General features: G+C 44.6%; 1 protein-coding gene across 2 annotated transcripts in view; it reads left to right on the top strand.

The window, feature by feature from the left end:
• ANKRD12 (ankyrin repeat domain 12) overlaps nt 1–19,354 on the top strand; it is a 62,503-nt gene that overhangs the window by 34,421 nt on the left and 8,728 nt on the right. For both annotated transcript variants that reach the window (XR_010303765.1, XM_064150201.1), the window contains exons 6-9: nt 2,394–2,536; nt 5,046–5,193; nt 7,038–11,683; nt 18,515–18,613. Coding sequence is in view for 1 of the 2 variants with exons in the window: in XM_064150201.1 (XP_064006271.1) it covers nt 2,394–2,536; nt 5,046–5,193; nt 7,038–11,683; nt 18,515–18,613 (5,036 nt within the window). In the remaining variant the exon portion in view is untranslated. The remainder of the gene's footprint in view (nt 1–2,393; nt 2,537–5,045; nt 5,194–7,037; nt 11,684–18,514; nt 18,614–19,354) is intronic.

The raw sequence follows: 19,354 nt of genomic DNA on the forward strand, positions 1-19,354 counted from the left end.
ACTCTGCATCTCCTCACACAACCTACAATCTTATTATCAGTCACTGACTTTGCCTGATGTAATTCACAGAATAACTTAGTTTGGAAGAGAACTTAAAGATCATCAAGTCCAGCAGTTAACCCGGCATTGTCAGGTCACAACTAAATCATGTCCCTATCTCCACAGCTTTTAAGTTCTTCCAGGGATGGTGACTCCACCTCTTTCCTGGGCAGCCTGGTTCTGTGTTTGAGAACCCTTTTGATGAAGATGATTCTTCTAATATCTGATGTAAACTTCCTGTGGCACAACTTGAGGCCATTTTCTCTTGTCCTATCATTTGTTACTTGGGAGAAGAAACCAATACTCACCTCTCTACAACCTATTTACAGAGAGTGGAGAGCAAAAAAGTCTCTCCTGAGCCTCCCTTTCTCCAGGCTGAACAACTCTCAGGTGCTTGTCAGAAGATCTGTGGTTCAGATGCTTCCCCACCTTAATTTAATTGTAAAGGCAGATGAAAGGATGAGGAGAATGGCTGAGAGCTGGTTCTGGGAATCAATTAGGAGCAAGTTTTTAGAGACTCCATTCAGAACTCTCGAGGACATGGTTGAAATCAAGTGAGATACTTCTCTATTGATAATCCCAAGTGAGAAGCAAAGGTGGCTGAGCTTCAAAATACTGTGCAGAGGAAGAAGTTAAGAAGAGCAGGAGGATTTGAGCAGTGAATCATGCATGGAGAGACATAAAACTTCAGGATACAGTGAAGTGTAGAGATAATTAAAGGTTTGTAGCTAAGAATCTGGCAGAACTAAAGGAGCAGAAAATGAATGAGTAAGGGAGGATATAACCCTGCTCATGGGATATCTGCCGGAACGATACTGCCGTGTGAGAACAAGAGTAAAGGAAACAGATGTTGTGAGCAAGCCGGGACTAGAGTTGGCAGGCTGGACATTGTGGTAGAATAGGAAAGCACAGCAGTAAAACACGGAGAGGAATGAATTATGGAGGGTGCTACCAAGGGGAAAGAAGACCAAGATCAGAGGACTGAGAGCAGAAAAGTGTCGTGCTTATGGGTAAGTGGGAAAAGGGTGAATGACAAGAACATGAAAAGGAGCCAGGCAGCGAGTGACCCAGATAAGTGGAGAAGAAGTGTGGTATAGGAAAATCAGAAGAAGTGTTTTGCTCTAAAGTAGAGTATTTTTATGTTTTTAGCTTTATTTTTATTCAAGTGAGTGCCACTTGAGAGAAGTTGAGTGGAGTAAAGGTGAGGAATTAAATCGGGAGTTTCTTGTACCTCCTCTTCACGGGTGTTCAAGCCCATTATGGATTAGACACACAGTTCAAGTGAATAAATCCTTCTAGACTTAAACTGATGAAGTTGGAAAGAAAAGGCAAATGCCTTCCACAGAACTGGGCTTTGAGAAGGCAGAAGCATCTGGCTGGAAGTCCAGGGCAGCTTAGTAGAAGGCATCAAGCTGGGGAGAGGAAATTGAAGTAAGGAATGTGGAAACTGAAATGAGGAACACAACACATGAAGGTTGATCTCTTCAGTTGAGGCTGTGCTACAGAAAAAGGAGCTCTGAACTTCAGCTTGTCAATGTGGAAATCAAAACTGCTAAGAATGTAATATTCTAGGAAGCAGCAGGAATAAGTTCTCTGCCAATATCTATTCATAGCTTGTTATCTAGACTAGTTAGATAGCTGAATGTTGGTAGCAGTTCCTGGTCCATGTTCAGCAGCTCTGAAGGGGCATGGTTACAATAATTTGCTATATTGGTTCTTTCCAATAATGTGATTTTCAAGCTGTTTCCATGTAGAATAATATTATTTATATATACTTAATGCTGTGGTCAAATGCTTACTGGATAAACAATTTCTCACATGTTTAGTCTGGGGATTTTGTGCCAGATTTGTTTTTCCTCTTTGAGTGATTTCTGTGTTCAGCTTAATCACACCAAAGTTTGGAATTTGGCAGGATGTTTAGAGTTGACAAAGCAAGTGTTGTCCATCAGATGGATGGCATTACCTTCCTGCCAGCTGCTGTGTGCAAGTGTGGTTTGAAGTGGTTTAAGGCAACAGAGATCACAAGATCACAGGGTGTTAAGGGTTGGAAAGGACCCAAACAGATCATTGAGTCCAACTCCTGGGCTAGAGTAGGACCATACAGTCTAGCTCAGGTCACACAGGAATGCATCCAGACAGGGCCGTCAGAGTCTCCAGAGAAGGAGACTGCACAACCTCTCTGAGGAGCCTGTTGCAGTGCTCTGGGACCCTTACAGTCAAGAAGTTCCCCCTTGCATTGAGGTGGAACCTCCTGTGCTGCAACTTACATTCATTGCTCCTTGTCCTAACACACAGGAGGTAAAAAAAAACCCTCTCAACTCTTTCCAACTCATGCTTACCACTCTTTGCTACAGGTTGGACACCACTGCATGAAGCTTGTAACGTCGGTTACTACGATGTCGCCAAAGTCCTGATAGCAGCAGGAGCTGACGTGAACACACAGGGCTTGGATGATGATACACCACTTCATGACTCTGCTAGCAGTGGGCACAGGAATGTGAGTGTACAGCAAGAGTGGGAGGGCAATCAAGAGGAGGTTTGAAATGCTCCATCTTTAGAACAAGTCCTGACTACCCTGATTGCTGTCATATGGTTCTATAATTTTGCTGCTGCTGTTTTGGGGGCATCTTAAAGTTGGTTTGATTTTTTTTGGTTGTTACATCTCTCAGTTTTCATCCTACTTCTATTGCCAGGTATTTTCAGTTTTCTCAAGCATTTAGAAGTTTGACTTCTATTTTTTAAATACATAATTTAATTACTTTTTCTTAATGAGATTTCTGTTACTCTTGAGAATTTCACACAAAATGTCTCCAAACAGTATACTGTGGCTTTGTGTGTAAATCTCCCCTCTCTTCACCCCCCATCCACTCATCCCTCCCTCCATCCATCCACTTATCCCTCCCTCCATCCATCTACTTATCCTCCCCATCTATTCCTCCATCCATCCACTTATCCCCCCATGCATCCACCTGCTTATCCCCCCATCCATCCACTTATCCTTCCATCCATGTATAGAATGGTTTGGGTTGGAAGGGACCTTGAAGATAATCCTATTCCAACTCCCTGGCATTGGTCTGGACACCCTCCAGGCCTTGTCCAACCTGGTCTTGACCATTTTCAGGGAGGGGGAACCCCCAACCTCCCTGGGCACCTCTCTTCTCAACCGCCTGGGCTAGGTCTCATGGCTGCTAGGGCACATTGTTGACTCATATTAAACTTGCCATCAGCCCAACCCTCCACATCTCTTTCCACAGGGCTACCCTTCAGCTTCTCATCCCCCAGTTTGTACACATAGCTAGGATTGCCCTCTCCCAGGTGCAGAATCTAGCACTTGCTCCCATAAGAAGTTGTGCAGTTGGTAACTGCCCAGCTCCCTGATCTGTGCAAATCTCTCTAGGGCCTTTCTGCACTCGATGGAGTCCACAGCTCCTCCTAGTATAGTATCATCAGCAGCCTTGTTTCATGTCCATTCAGTTCCTTGAATCTAGGTAATTTATAAAACCATGGAAGAGAACTGGCCCTAAAATTGAGCCCTGGTGACTGGCCATCAGCTTCATGGGACCCCACTTATAATAACTCTTTGAGCCTAACCTGTCAGCCCATTCATTGCTCACTCATCACATTATGGACTTGTCTAGCTGTGTGCTGAATGTTTTATGCAGAAGGGCACTGTGAGAGACAGTATCAAAAGCTTTGCTAAAATCCCAAACCACCAGATCTCCTGACTTCCCTTGCTCAGCCAGGTGGTTGCCCTTGTAATAATAGGAAATTAATCAGGACTTTCCCTTCAGGAGCTGGTGCTGGCTATGACCAGTGACTGCATTGCCTTTCTCAGTAACATGCAGAACAACCTTCTCCACTGTTTTACCAGGCACTGAAGTGAAACTGGCAGGCTGTAATTACCAGGGGCTTCATTCTTTCTCTTCTTGGAAACCAGAACACTATTTGCCAGCTTATGCTCAACTGGGAAGCCCTTGCCCCTTCCCCTTCAGCCTTGCCCCTTGTCCCCCGCTTTGCCCCTTCCCCTCACACCCTTACTCCATTCCCCCCTACTCTTCCCTTTCCCCCCACCTTTCCCCTTTCTCCTGTTTAAAACAGCATTGGTGTGTGTATGTGTATAGATGCAGGAATTACTCTGCTGTCTCTTTCTAGAACACACACAGCCCCAGCATGTTGGGGGTTGGAAGTGACCTCTGAAAATCATCTAGTCCAACCCCTGGGCTAAAGCAGGGTCACCCACAGCAGGCTACCCAGGATGGCACCATCCAGGCAGGTTTGGAATCTCTCCACTGAAGGAGACTCCACAAGCTCTCTGGGCAGCCTGCTCCTGTACCCTCAAAGTAAGGAGGGTCATGTTACCATATCAGTGCCTGCTGAACTTCTCCATTCTTAGGATGCAGGACAGAAAAAATGTAACTCACACTGGATCCTCTGCTGAAAATGCAGTGGCCTTGGTGTCATTCTAACTTTAACAGGTTTTTTTTACCCTTGGTGCTAGAGAAATTGATGGGTTTGCTGTACTGTATTCAGCTAAAGGTGGAGGAAGTTTGTTCTTCCATTAAGGTACATGAATCTCTTCAGGGCTTTTCTGGAATGCTGTTGAAACCAATAGTACTGGTAGTTGAACAACTTGTCCCATTCCATGGACTTAAGTGCTAGAAAATTTGGAGCAAGGAGGTGAACCACAAGAAGGGGAGTAGAGAGAGCTGATAGAAACTAGGTAAGTTGTATGAGAAACAGCAAGAATAAAAGAACATTGCTGCTTTTCCTCATGATGAAATGCCTGTGTAACAGAGGACAGCTTCTTTAGTGTTCTTATTACCTATTTGAAGAGCAGATGATGAGTACATGGAGTTTTCATTCTAGTTGCCAAAGTCTTGGTTTCCAGGCTGGCTCATGGGGAGTAATTCAAGGTTGTCCACATTTCACATGCAGTGGAAGATTTTTCTGCTGGTTTAGGTAACATGTTGTGGAAAACCTAAAGCTGAATTGATTTATTACTGCAGATTGTGAAGCTGCTGCTTCGACACGGTGGAAACCCATTCCAAGCCAACAAGCATGGAGAGAGACCTGTGGATGTTGCTGAGACAGAAGAGCTGGAAATGCTGTTGAAAAGGGAGGTGCCCATCTCTGATGATGAGGAGAGCTGCTCAGGTAAGAACAGCCATTTAATGATATAGCCTCAAGTGCAACAATTCACCTGAAATCAGGTTGGTTTAATCTTTTGCTGCAGGTAGCAATTCCTGTTGCTGAGGGTTTAATCTTTGCTGAGGGGTAGTTTTCAAATCTTCCAGGTGAATTAAGTTCTCTGAAATGCTTTTTCTGAATTTTCTTCCTTTCTTTAATAGTCCCACAAATGAACCCCACTTCAGAGTGGTGTTTTTAACCAGAGAAATATACAGAGAAAATTACCATCTTTAGCAGGATACAAAGTGATTTCTGAGAGGTCTTTTTGGGGGAAAATATCTTCCAAGTCACTTAGAATCATAGAATCAGCCAGGTTGGAAGAGGCCTCCAAGATCATCGAGTCCAACCTAGCACCCAGCCCTAGCCATTCAACTAGACCATGGCACTAAGTGCCTCAGCCAGGCTTTTCTTCAACACCTCCAAGGGATGGTGACTCCACCACCTCCCTGGGCAGCCCATTCCCATGCCAATCACTCTCTCTGCCAACAACTTCCTCCTAACATCCAGCCTAGACCTCCCCCGGCACAACTTGAGACTGTGTCCCCTTGTTCTGTTGCTGGTTGCCTGGTTCACATCCTTAGCAGATGAATGGGACCTAGTGTCTCACAAGGATGTAACTTGGTTCCACTTAGTAACTTACTCAGGTGTATAAAGATTCATGAGGTAATTTCTTTACATGTGCAGCTTTCTGCCTTTTAACAACAAAAACCTACCTGCTGTTGAAAAACAACTTAATGGTTCATGTGGAGGAACCTCATGTGGTTGTTAGAGTAAGTGTTGATGAATCCCTAGAGGAATTGAGTCATTGTGGTGAGATATCCTTAAGAAAGTGTTAGGTTATAGAATCATTCAGATTGGAAAAGATCCCTTGGGTCATCAAGTCCAACCATCAACTCCACTTTACAAAGTTCACCCCTAAACCATATCCTCAGGCACCACATTTAAACAGTCTTTAAATGCATCCAGGGATGGTGACTCCATCACTCCCTGAGCAATCTCTTCCAATGTCTGGCCACTCCTGTGAAAAAAAAATTCCTAATGTCCGGTCTAAACCTGCTGCAGTTTGAGGTCATTCCCTAATTACCTCTGAGAAGAGATCATCACCAATCACTCTGTAATGTCCTTTCAGGTAGCTATAGACAGCAGTGAGGTCTCTCCTTAGCCTCCACTTCTTCAAACTAACCAGCTCCTCGTAACTCCTCATAAGATTTATTCTCCAGGCCCTTCCCCAGCTTCGTTGTCTTCCTCTGCACTCATTTCAGCACCTTCACATCTCTCTTGTATGGAGGTGCTCAAAACTGGACTCAGTACCCAAGGTGTGGCCTTGCCAGTGCCAAGTACAGGGGGACAATCACCTCCCTACTCCAGCTGCACACAGCGTTTCTCATACAAACCAGGATGCCTTTGACTCTGTCTTGGCCACCTGGGCACACTGCTGGCTCATATTCAGCCACCTGTCAGTTAGAAACCCCAGGTCCCTTTCTGCCACAAAGCTTTCCAGCCACACTTCCCCAAGCCTGTAATTAGCCACGATAGGTGAGGATTACGAAATGTAAGGACATTGCTTTTATTAGACAGGGATATAAAACCACAAATCAATGTTTTTACATACCTGAGTGAGAGCTCCAAAGTGTGGGGAGAGCTTTGGTTTCAACAACCTTTAATTTTCAGAAGCTGAACTCTAGCGAGAGGGTTTATTGTGTGTTTTGAGTGGCTTTTTCTTTCTTCCTTTGTACAGAAGCATGACTGCTGAACTGATTTATTTTTGTCCTGAAGTGATATACAGCTAATCTTTGGTTTCCTTACTGTAGATTCTGAAGAACCTCCATCTGTAAACCCCTCCAGTGTAGAGGCAAATGTTGATTCAGAAGTGGAAAAGGACTCTATAGCCAACGACAGCAAACAAACAGTCCCCAGTAAGGCACCGCTTCCACCTGCCCTTGATGAATACGAGTTCAAAGATGATGATGAAGATGAAGTGAAAAAAATGATTGATGACAAGCACATCCTCAGAAAAGACCTAAGGAAAGAGGATGAGGCTGAAGGTGCGAAGAACAGCTTGTTTGTGAAACAGGAAAAAGTTACCTTTTCGAAATCATTTAAAAGCAAAAAGCAAAAACCCTCTAGAGTTCTGTATTCAAGTTCTGACAGCTCAGATGAAGAGATATTTCAGGACAAGAAGGTCGTCTCTCCTTGCTCTATTTCAGAGACCTCAAACTCAGATGTAAGAGTGAAGAAAGAATATGTGGTTCCAAACGAGCACAAGCAAAAAGGCAAAGTTAAGAGGAAACTAAAAAATCAGAGCAAAAACAAAGAGAATCAAGAACTAAAGCAAGAAAAAGAAAATGCTAGGGTAACAAATATAGCTGCTTCTGGGTTAGATTCCTTAGATAAAACTCGAGAGGAAGAGACATTCAAGAAGTCTTTAGCCTCAAAAGAAAGTACTGTACATGTCGTTCATATCACTGCTGGCAAGTCTCCAAAGCACCCCTGTGGGTTAAGTGAAAAGCAGGCCTCGCCTCTAAAGCAAGAGAACACCAAAACCTGCTTATCTCCAGGAGGCTCTGAAATGACTTTGCAGTCTGATTTAACACGGTATGATCACAACACCGATTCTGAGTATCTGGTAGAAAGTTCTAGTGGCAAGTCTTGCAAGCACAAAGAAAAAAGCAAGCATCATCAGAAAGAGTTTCACTTAGAATTTGGTGAAAAATCCAGTCCTAAAGTGAAAGAGGAAGACAACAGCTCAGCATTTGAGAGTTCAGAGTATACTGTGAGAAAGATCGACAAGGAAGGTAAAACACTTAAGAAGCGTAAATTAAGGCACAAAGACAGAGAAAAGGAGAAGCACAAAAAGGAACAGGATGGAGAGAAGGAAAAACATAAACACGTGAAAGAGGTTCAAAGAAGCATTGAGTTTGACAGAGAATTTTGGAAAGAGAACTTCTTTAAAAGTGATGAAAATGAAGACATGTTGTTAAATCTAGACCATGAATCTCTCTCTTCAGACAGAAAATCAAAGCTAGAGAAAGCTGTGGCAAAAGAAGATAAATTAGTTAAGGAAAGACAGTTCCAGAGAAATGCTAAAGAGGAGAGAGAGAAAGAGAAAAGCAAAAAAGAAAATGAGAGGTTTCTGAAGGATGAAAGAATAAAGGATACAAAAGAAGAGAAAGAAATGATGCTTGCAGATAAAGAGATGGAACTGTTCCTTGTTGTTAAGGATGAGGCTGTGAGCATGAATTTAATAGAGAAGGAAACAGATGCTGCAAAGCAGGAAAAGCATTTAAAGGAAAATAAAGAAAAAGCTGAAAAACGAACCTCAGCAAAAGAAAAAGACATTGAAAAAATGGAAAGGAAAACTGGAGAGAAAGAGAAAAAGGCAAAAGAAAAAACAGAAGTAAATGAAAACACAGAGAAAGTCAAGGAGAAGCCAAATTTCCAGCAAGCAGAAAGGTGCCATAAGGACAATGATAAAATCAAAAGCCTGGGTACCCTTAAAAAACCTGATGACAAAGAAAGAAATAAAGAGAAACCTGATAAGAAGCATGATAAAGAGAAGGCTGATAAAGACAGACACTGGCCTGAAAGCAAAGAAAAACACTGCACTGAAAGGAAAGTCAAACAGTCTGACAAAGACTCTGAATATACTAAATCGGAAAAAAGCAGAGCGAAAGAAAAGGAGCCTGACAAAAAAGACAGATGCAAAGACAAGGAGATGGCAGCAGCAGCAGCGAACTCTAAACACCTGCAGGAGGAAAGGCGGTGCGGTGGGACGGAAAGCACCAAAACGGCACATGACAAACTGGCATCTGTGAGAGAAAAACCAAAAGATGACCTGTTGAAGACTCCAGATGGCAGGGAGAAAGATAAAAAAGAGAAAGATATCGACCGGTACAAAGAGAGAGACAAGCATAAAGAGAAACTGCATCAGAGCACTTTGCTGAAACCGAAACTGGAACACGAGAAAGTTAAGCCTAAACCAGCTCCTCCCCCGAAGGACGCTCGGCCTAAAGAGAAGAGATTAGTCAACGATGACTTAATGCAGACGAGTTTTGAACGAATGCTTAGCCTTAAAGATCTGGAGATAGAGCAGTGGCACAGAAAACACAAGGAGAAAATAAAACAGAAAGAGAAGGAGCGTTTAAGAAACCGCACTTCTGTAGAACTCAACAAGATGAAAGAGAAACCCAAACACTCCTTAGCTGAGGCTAAGAGCAAAGAGCTGATGCGTTCGAAAAGCTCGGAGCTGCCAGATGCCTGCGTGAAGGAGAAGCAGCAGAAAGATGCTACAAGTAGTAGATCTCAGTCTGTAGATGCCAGAAGTGTCAATGTTATAAAGCCTTCCTTCGCCTTAGAGAACTCAAATAGATCCCCCAAATCAGAAAGCGAAAAGACAGGTCTGAGCTCCAGGTCAGTGTCCATGCTTTCAGTTGCAAGCTCTGAGGATTCCTGCCACGCCATGGCAGCCACTCCCCGGCCTGTAACCGAATATGACTCGGACTTTACGCCAGAAGGTTCTGACTCCCAGATGTCTTGTTCGCAGTCACCGTTTTTGGCGGCTGCCAAATCTCCAGCCTTCCCTGAGAAGGAGCCTGAGGGGCCGGCCGAGCTGCCCGACCGCCCTAAGCCACCTTTCACAAGCAGGCTTGCAACGGCGTACATCAGATCGGTGTCTATCGAGGATGCTAAACTGGTTTTGAATGAGTGTCGACCCGTGGTGGAGGTTCGAAGGTGCAGCGTGCCGGCTGCTGTTTCTGAACCTAGCAGGCAGCCCCGAATATCAGAAGAGCATAACCAGAATGCTCTGCTGTCAGCTCAGGCTTTTGCCAGCACTTCTCCTAAAGCAGAGCTGCCCTGCAGCGTGCTCGAAAGAGACTCTCAGAACAGTATGTCTGGTTTGCAGTCCAACTTCTCATCATCTCCAACGGTTAGCAACAAGCAGGCAGCAATGGGTACAAGTACTGTTAAAAATAGCCTTCAGACGGGCCCCTCCGGAGACTCTAACACGCGTTTAGAGCCATGCAGTCAAACTGGTGTGACTCAGCAAGCCAAACCGTGGGATGTGCCTTTTGACAGACTCAGTTCATTAAACAATGAGTGCAACAGCTCAGGTTATGGTGTAGCAGAGCAAGATACCAGCAGCTTTGCAGCAGCACCTAGTTCTGAAAACAGGACATTAAAAGAGCAGCAGGTATCTCAATTTGTGCCTCAGCACGCTGAGATTAAGGGAAGTTCCACTTCTCAAGAATCTGCATCTTTTTTGCCTTCACAGTCTCTGCCTTCTTTACCTGCGCAGCCACTCCCAGACGAGTCTAAGCACATCTCTTTACCAGGCATTAGCAGCCAAGATTCATCATTTGCACACCAAAATCTAGTTCAAATTACAGCACCTACTTTGGATACAGATAGTGTTAGTACCAGAGAGCTGGAAAGCTCTTTCTGCCCTTCCAACACCAGGAGGGCTGATGCACCCACTGTTGTGTGTTCTGAGAGCTCTGCAAAGGATGTTTCACAGAGCTGTGAGAGGCTGAACGATTCACCTACGGCATCGACAGAAAAAGATACCCCTGGGAGTGAGAGCAGTTCACAATTACTCCTAAACTCCTGCACGGTCAGTAAAGCTGTGTGTAAGAACGCTCCGAGCGAAGCAGGTGGTAACACAGCAGATGCTTCTGACATCAGAAATGAGAAAGGCCAAGAGAAGCTGTGTGCAGGGCATGTTGTTGATAGCAAAGCCAACCCTGAGCTCTGTGAACTAAGTTCCGGAATGTCAAAGGGAACTATGAGCGAATCAGCTCCTAAAAAGCCCTGCACTGCAGACAGAGAAAATGTATTGACAGATGAGCCACCACAGTTCTCCTCTTTATCTAGTTCAGGTAATAGCTTGCAACAGATGGCACAGGAAGAGGGGCAGAAATACGGCCAAACAGTGAAACTGGAAGATGAAACTGCTGAGGATCAGAAGGTGGAACAGCAAGAAGTACCTCAAAGAATCACGAGGAACAGAGCTAATATGCTTGCCAGCCAGGGGAAGCAGAATCCCCTTGGCTTCACACAGACATCAGAAAAAGAGTCAGAGTCCTCAGCCTCTCTGAGAGCAAGGATTAGACTGACTGAAGAGGAGGACGCTCAGGTCCATCATCCACGTAAAAGAAAGGTGTCGCGTGTGCCACAGCCTGTGCAAGCGAACCCTTCTTTACTGCAGGCTAAGGAGAAGACCCAGCAGTCGCTGGCAGCTATTGTTGATTCTCTGAAGCTGGAGGAGATTCAGCCTTATAGCTCTGAGAGAGCAAACCCCTATTTTGAGTACTTGCACATAAGGAAAAAGATAGAGGAGAAGCGCAAGCTGCTGTGCAGTGTTATTCCTCAGGCACCTCAGTACTATGATGAATATGTGACCTTCAATGGCTCATACCTGCTGGATGGCAATCCTTTGAGCAAAATCTGCATCCCAACTGTAAGTAACACAGTCTCTATGTGCACAGTACCACCAAAAGCATGGTTTGGGTTTGTAACTTGAATGTTCTCCCTAACTTCCTTCTGAAGACTTGTGCTCAAAATAGTTAGTTGGCATTTGTCAAAGGATCACAGAACATTAGGGGCTGGAAGGGACCTCCAGAGATCATAGAGTCCAATCCCCCTGCCAAATAAGGATCACTTAGGGCAAGCCACACAGGAACACACCCAGGCACATTCTCAAAGTCTCCAGAGAAAGATACTCAGAACCTCTCTGGGCAGCCTGTTCCAGTGCTCTGTCACCATCACAATAAAACATTCTTTCCTCATGTTGAGGTGGAACCTTCTGTGTTCTAGCTTGTACCCACTGTTCTTTGTCCCATCACTAGGCACCACCATCATCTTGGCAGCCACCCCTCAGGTATTTATAAACATTAGTAAGATCTCCTCTCAGCCTCATCTTCTCAAGACTAAATGTCAAATTAGCATTGACCAGTAATGTCCTCTTTAAAAGGCCCAATCAGTAAAAATGCAAGCAGTGGTTTCACAGCCATTGGATGGTTTGGGTTGGAAGGGACCTTTGAAGGTCAGTTCAAAATGCAGGAAGGATATGGACCTGAGGGAGCAAATCCAGAGGAGAGCTGTGGATATGGTTCAGGGGGCTGGAACACCTCTGCTACGAGGACAGGTGGAGGTAGCTGGGGTTGTTCAGCCTGGAGAAGAGAAGGCTCTGGGGAGACCTAATAATGTCTTTGAAGTACCTGAAGGGAGCCTACAAGAAGGCTGGAGAGAGTCTGCTTACAAAGGCCTGCAGTGACAGGACAAGGGGCAATGGTTTCAAACTAGGGAAGAGTAGATTTAGATTGGATGTTAGGAACAAGTTGTGCACCATGAGGGTAGCGGAACACCGGAAAGAGTTGCCCAGGGAAGTAGTTGGGGATCCATCCCTGGAGAGGTGTTCAAGGTGAAGTTGGATAGGGCTGTGGGCAGCCTGATCTAGTTGAGGATGTCCATTCTACTGTAGAGGGAGTTGGGCTAGGTGCCCTTTGGGAGTCCCTTCTAGGTGAGACCATTCTATGGTTCTACAAAACAAAAGGAAACTAACCAGGATCTAACAGAGGAAATGTGAATTGTGCTTAGCTGTGTTCCTTAGAGGCTGGTGCACCAGCATGTGCTGCAGAGTTCAGTCATCTGTCTGCACTGCCTCCTGGAAAGAGGCAACAAGATGATTCAGTGCTTGGACTACATGACCTTCTATGGTCCTTCCCAACCCAAACCATTGTGTGATTCATTTCCAGCTTCCAATGGCTATCTTGCAGATAGATACCTAGTGAAAGAGATTCTGTCCATTCTCTCTGGTGTTGCTGCCAAAACTTGAGTGGTAAAAGCCTATTTTAGTGCTGTCACCAGAAACTTACTTCCCAAATGCATGAAATACTCCAGCAACAGAACAGGCTGGTTGGTCTGGGCGGGGTGGGTGAGGGGAGATGGAGAGGGATGTGGAGGAAAACCTCTGTATGTGTGAATGTGAGCTTCAGTAGTGGTCTCTTTGTGTAAGGGGCACAAAATAGGATTGGAGATTTATGGAGTGAAGAGTTGGTGCTCTTGTAGTTTTTATGCAGGATATATGGTGTACAAGAAACTTGGTTAACTGATTTTCATGTGGTGGAGGTGGTGAGGGCATGTCTTGAGGCTTAGCTGCTACCAAACAAACCCATTCTGATGGTTGCCTTCTAGTGGAGTGGAGCAAAGAGGTGAAAGGCTGAGTTCTGTCTAGCTTTTCTGGGTGGTTTCTCAGACCAGGGTTAGAAAACACTGGAGAAGGAAGGGCTTCTTTATTTTCCTCTCTTCTGTGTGGAGTCTGACCTTAAGAAACTGGTTTGATAATGTTGTTTGGTTACATTAAAAAAATAGTCACCTTTTGCTTGAGGCGTTCAGTCTCATGCCCTGTTCTTGCAAGAGCATGTTTGCATTTTCCCTACTCACTTTTCATGGTCTCCTTACTAACCATCTCTTTCACTAGAAGATCAGAGGGGCCTCTCTGACTGTTCTTGCCTTGAAACCCTTAAACTCTGTGGTCTTACTAAAGTAATTTCTGCTCTCCAAACCCAGTGCTGGTTCACAAGGTTAGATTTCCAGCAGGTGGTGTAAGACTACTCAAACCCTGTCTGCAGACTTCAAGGATCCAAGACTTGCTCCTCCCATGTTTCCAAGAAGACAGGAAAAAAATGATAATTTCAAAAATCACTGGAAGCAGACTCAGTTCTGTGTTTAGCTTTGTGTTTTGGAAGACACTGTGGGGCTAAAGTAGATGTTTATACACAGACACAGTTGTGATCTCTGGGGTCATAAAAACTTGTGGCTGCTGCACAGAATCAGACAATGGTTTGGGTTGTAAGGGACCTTTAAAGGTCAGCTACTCCAACCCTCTTGCACTAAGCAGGGACATCTGCAACTAGAGCAGGTTGGTTGCTCAGAGCCCCATCCAACCTGACCCCAAATATGTCCAAGGATGCCTCAGGAAGTGTCAGCCAGCCAGGGTCAACAGGCTGGGCTGTGGGGTAGTGGAAGGACACTGTCATGTTAGCTGCTGGTGTTAGAAAATCTGCCAATAAACCAGTTCTGAGGGCTCAGAATCTACTAGGGTGCTTGATAGGATGAGAGGAAGCATCCTCAAGTTGCACAAGGGGAGGCTGAGATTGAACATCAGGAACAATTTCTTCCCTGAAAGGGTTGCCAAGCCCTGGAACATGCTGCCCAGGGAAGTGGTGGCATCACTATTCCCAGAGGGATTGAAAAGCATTATAGATGTGGTGCTGAGGAACATGGTTTAGTGGTGGAATTTGCTGTGCTGAGTTGATGATGAGACTTGATGCATTTTAAGATCTCTTTGGTCTCTTCCAACCAAAACCTATGAACAGCAGCTTCACAGGGGTAGAGTTCTCTTAGGCATTTAAATAAAAGCCTCCACAAGTTTGCTGTCTGGGTCATTAAGCCCTTTCTAGTTATTTGCTGTGGTGTTGGTTCTCACTTCCCTTGCAAAATCAAGTGATCAGTAAATTTAAGGGGACAGCATTTGGCACTATTTACAGTTGTTTGAGGTGATATGGAAGCTCACCAACTCTGAGATTTTATTTCTGGACAGTTTAGCTGCATAAGCCTGAAGAATATTTATAGACTGATTGTTTATCTTGCTTGTTATGCTGTGGTGTTCTCTGCTAGCCAAAGCACTGATTTTTTTGAGGGATATTTCTGGATTTAGCTGAATTAATTAAATAAGAGCTTGATGTCACTGCAAGCATCTTGTCTGATGTATTGAGAGAGCGTGACAGTGCTGTTGTGCTGTGCCACAAGTGCAGAAGGCAGGCAAAACTAGACTGTGGTGCACCTGAAACTAAGCTTAATCATGCTGATACCCCTTATGACTGAGATAGATTATTGCAGGAGATGTCTGTGATTTGGGTTTGTTTTTTATTTTGGTTGTGTGTGTTTGTTTTCAGTGGTGATGACTTACACCAAGTGGCAGATGCCATAAACATTACTCACCCCGTTCAGGAGCCAAACCAATTTCATTAAGAGAAGTCAAGTGTGTCGTGCTTAGCAGTTTGAAATGTGAAGGAGCTAAATGTCATTTTGTATCAAGTAGTAACTGAAGAAATAAACCACAATTAGGAGAATCACAGAATTGTTTTGATTGGAAGAGACCTGTAGGATTGTCAAGTCCAACCATTAACCCAGCACTGCCAAGCCACCACTAAACCGTGTCGCTCACCACCACATCTGCATGGCTTTTCAATCCCTCCAGGGATGGGGGCTCCACCACTTCCCTGGGCAGCCTGTTCCAGGACTTGACAACTCTTTTAGGGAAGAAATTGTTCCCAATGTCCAGCCTAAACCTCCTCTGATGCAACTTCAGGATGCTTCCTTTCATCCTGTGAAGTACCCCAGTAGATTCTGACACCTTAGACTGGTTTGTTTGAGCCCGTTTCCTCTTGACCTGTTGATATGTTCTTTAATTCCAGAGACATTGGTCAGCTTTCAGTTGATGAAAAAATTGTCCTGGAATAATATTCCAAGATAATAATAATCAGATAACTTCTGTTAGCTAAATCCCTTTGCTACTGAAGTGCACAGTTGCAAGATTGCAATAGTGCAATATGTCCACATTTTAATATTGGATGAATTACTTCCTGACAGTTGCATTTGACTGCAGAGAATTCTTTCTGTCTGTATTTGTGTTGGGTTGAAGGTAGAGTGTCATACCTGTAGGTACCTATTTCAGCTGTGGTTTTGGAGGAGCAGCAATAGTAAGCAGTATTTGTCAGACCAAACCTTGAGTGCTGTGTCCAGTTCTGGGCTCTTCAATTCAAGAGAGATATTGAGGTACTGGAACGTGTCCAGAGGAGGGCAACAAAGCTGGTGAGAGACCTGGAGCACAGCCCTGTGAGGAGAGGCTGAGGGAGCTGGGGGTGTGCAGCCTGCAGAAGAGGAGGCTCAGGGCAGACCTCACTGCTCTCTACAGCTACCTGAAGGGAGGCTGGAGCCAGGTGGGGGTTGGTCTCTTCTGCCAGGCAACCAGCAACAGAACAAGAGGACACAGTCTCAAGTTGTGCTGGGGGAGGTCTAGGCTGGATGTTAGGAGAAAGTTGTTGGCAGAGAGAGTGATTGGCATTGGAATGGGCTGCCCAGGGAGGTGGTGGAGTCATTGTCCCTGGAGGTGTTCAAGCAAAGCCTGGCTGAGGCACTTAGTGCCATGGTCTAGTTGATTGGCTAGGGCTGGGTGCTAGGTTGGACTGGCTGATCTTGGAGGTCTCTTCCAACCTGGTTGATTCTATGATTTAATTTCATTTTGATGAGTTTTTGCAGAGCAATATCAATGCTCTTACATCTAGCACTGCTTAAAAAATCCACCCTGAGCTGTCAGAAAGAACTGGCACAAAGAAAAGGAAACTTTGGGTGGAGCCTTAAAACTCTCAAGTTGTTTATTAGTTACTTCTCAAGGAACATCTGATTTTTTGCAGTTGCCATAAGGCCTCCAGGTGCCTTTTCAGCATGTGTCACACAGCTCAGGCAGCACAGTAATACTGGTTGTGTAACAACAGGCTGAGAACACAAAATGCTTAAAGCAGATCAGTAACAGTGTTGTCAGTTCACTCAAGTCTCTTTGATTATTTTATTCATTATTTTTTTAGGCTTGAGCTTTAAAAATTACATTTGAATAACTGACAGAAGAAAACAACCTTCCAAGCTGCTGCCTGGGACTCCAGTGTGCTTTTTGTGCTTGCCTGTGTCCTGCCTGATTGTTAGATGAGGAATAGGGTTTGTTCTCTTTTGTCCCACATGAAATGCCAGTGACACTGCTTAGCTGCATTGAGCCACTTCTTTTTCAGCAGTGCTTTTTGTTTCCTTGCTTGGCTCTTGCATTTGGCTAGGCACCTTTTAACGTTTTGAACAGTTCTGCTTTAAAGAATCTTTGAAAGCAAGATTTGTTTTTACTATCTTCTAATGTGTAGGTCTCTTACAGAAGATCTAGGCCATGCTGACAGTGACTGGTTGAAACACGAGACAGCAGGTCCAGGGAGGGGATTCTTCCCCTCTGCTCCACTCTGCTGACACCCACCTGCAGTGCTGAGTCCAGCTCTGGAGTCCTCAGCACAGGGAAGACTTGGACCTGTTGAAGCAGATCCAGAGGAGGTCACAGTATGATTCAAAGGCTGGGACTCCTCTACTGCGAAGACAGGGGTTGTTCAAGCCTGGAGAAGGGAAAGCTCCAGGGACACCTTCATGTGGCATTTCAGTACTTAAAGGGCTGATCAGAAAGTTTGGGACAGGTATTTTAGCAGGGCCTGTTGTGACAGGACAAGGTGTGATGGTTTGAAACTAAGGGAGGGAGATTTAGACTAGAAAGAAGGAAGAAAGGTTTTACACTGAGGGTGCTGAGACCCTGGCCCAGGTTACCCAGAGAAGGAACAAATGTTTTACACTGAGGGTGCTGAGACCCTGGCCCAGGTTACCCAGAGAAGGAAGAAATGTTTTACACTGAGGATGCTGAGACCCTGGCCCAGGTTACCCAGAGAAGGAACAAATGTTTTACACTGAGGGTGCTGAGACCCTGGCCCTGGTTACCCAGAGAAGGAAGAAATGTTTTACACTGAGGGTGCTGAGACCCTGGCCCTGGTTACCCAGAGAAAGAAGAAATGTTTTACTCTGAGGGTGCTGAGACCCTGGCCCAGGTTGTCCAGAGAAAGAAGAAATGTTTTACACTGAGGGTACTGAGACCCTGGCCCAGGTTACCCAGGGAAAGAAGAAATGTTTTACTCTGAGGGTGCTGAGACCCTGGCCCTGGTTACCCAGAGAAGGAAGAAATGTTTTACACTGAGGGTGCTGAGACCCTGGCCCAGTTTGTCCAGAGAGGTGGTAGATGCCACATCCCTGGAAGCATTCCAGGTCAGGTTGTTTGGGGCTCTTAAGCAACTTGATCTAGTTTCAGATGTCCCTGCTGACTGCAGCAGGGTTGGACTAAACAGCCTTTTAAAGTCCCTTCCAAGCCAAACCATTCTATGATTGTATGAAACAGTTTGAAATGCCACTTCAGTCAGGTTTATCAGCTTTGTTGTGAAAAATCCTTACAACATTTTATTGCCAATGGATTGTAGTCACATAATAAATAGAATGTCCAAAAATCTCACATTTTCCCTAAAATATACCTTGCTTGTGTTTGGTTTTTGGTTTGGTTCGTTGTTGTTTTAATTATTGCTCAAGTCATCTAAGTAGTATCAAACATCTGTTAAAGACAGGCTGACTATGCCATTTTTACATCTTTTTTACACAGATTACACCACCTCCCTCTCTCTCAGACCCACTTAAGGAACTATTTAAACAACAAGAGGTTGTGAGGATGAAGCTACGTTTGCAGCACAGCATTGAAAGGGTAAGACTGAAGGAATTTGCATTCTTTTCTCTCCCAGCTTTAAGCTATTTCTCTTTTTTCCAGTGCACAGGCTGTATTTGGCTGAATGACTTTAGAAGTAATGCACCTTCTATCCAAAAAAAAGGAAAGCTTTGGACAGCTTAGCAGAGTACTTAAGTCAGTCAGCAGCTTTTTCCTGTTAATTCCTCTAAGATGTAGCCCAGATTTTTTTTCCCAGGGGAAGTAGGAAGAAAGCTTCACACTCTGTTTTTGACAGTTAGTAATGGTCATAGGATTGAGAGCCAAACTGACCAAGTTAAAACAGAATCAAAGCAAGAGTAAATTCTGTCTTGGTAGAATGTGGCTCTAAGACTAACAGATTATTTGCAATACTCTGCTTGCAGAAAGTGTCTGAAATTCTATTAGGACTGCACCTGCAGGCTTCACTGGATTTGAATAGAGAAATGGAGAAAGTACTCCTGCTTTAAGAGTACTCTTTGTGAAGCCCAAACTTTGTTCCTTGGCAGCCTAGATTTAGGTGTCTGTTAGTACTATGAGCCAGGTTGCTTGTGGACACAGGCAGGACCCCTTCCTCATGTAGAATGTATCTTAAAGATAGGTAAGAAATCTTTATACACAGTTCTACAAGCAGCTGGTTCATTAAAACACAGTGTGGTCATTTTTAAAGTGGATTTCAAGCCATAACACACCAGTTGAGGCCAAATATTTACTTGAATTCAGTATTTCAGTGTAAAATAGGTA

Source organism: Pogoniulus pusillus, chromosome 10 (assembly GCF_015220805.1).
Source record: "Pogoniulus pusillus isolate bPogPus1 chromosome 10, bPogPus1.pri, whole genome shotgun sequence".
NCBI classification, from domain to species: Eukaryota; Metazoa; Chordata; class Aves; order Piciformes; family Lybiidae; genus Pogoniulus; species Pogoniulus pusillus.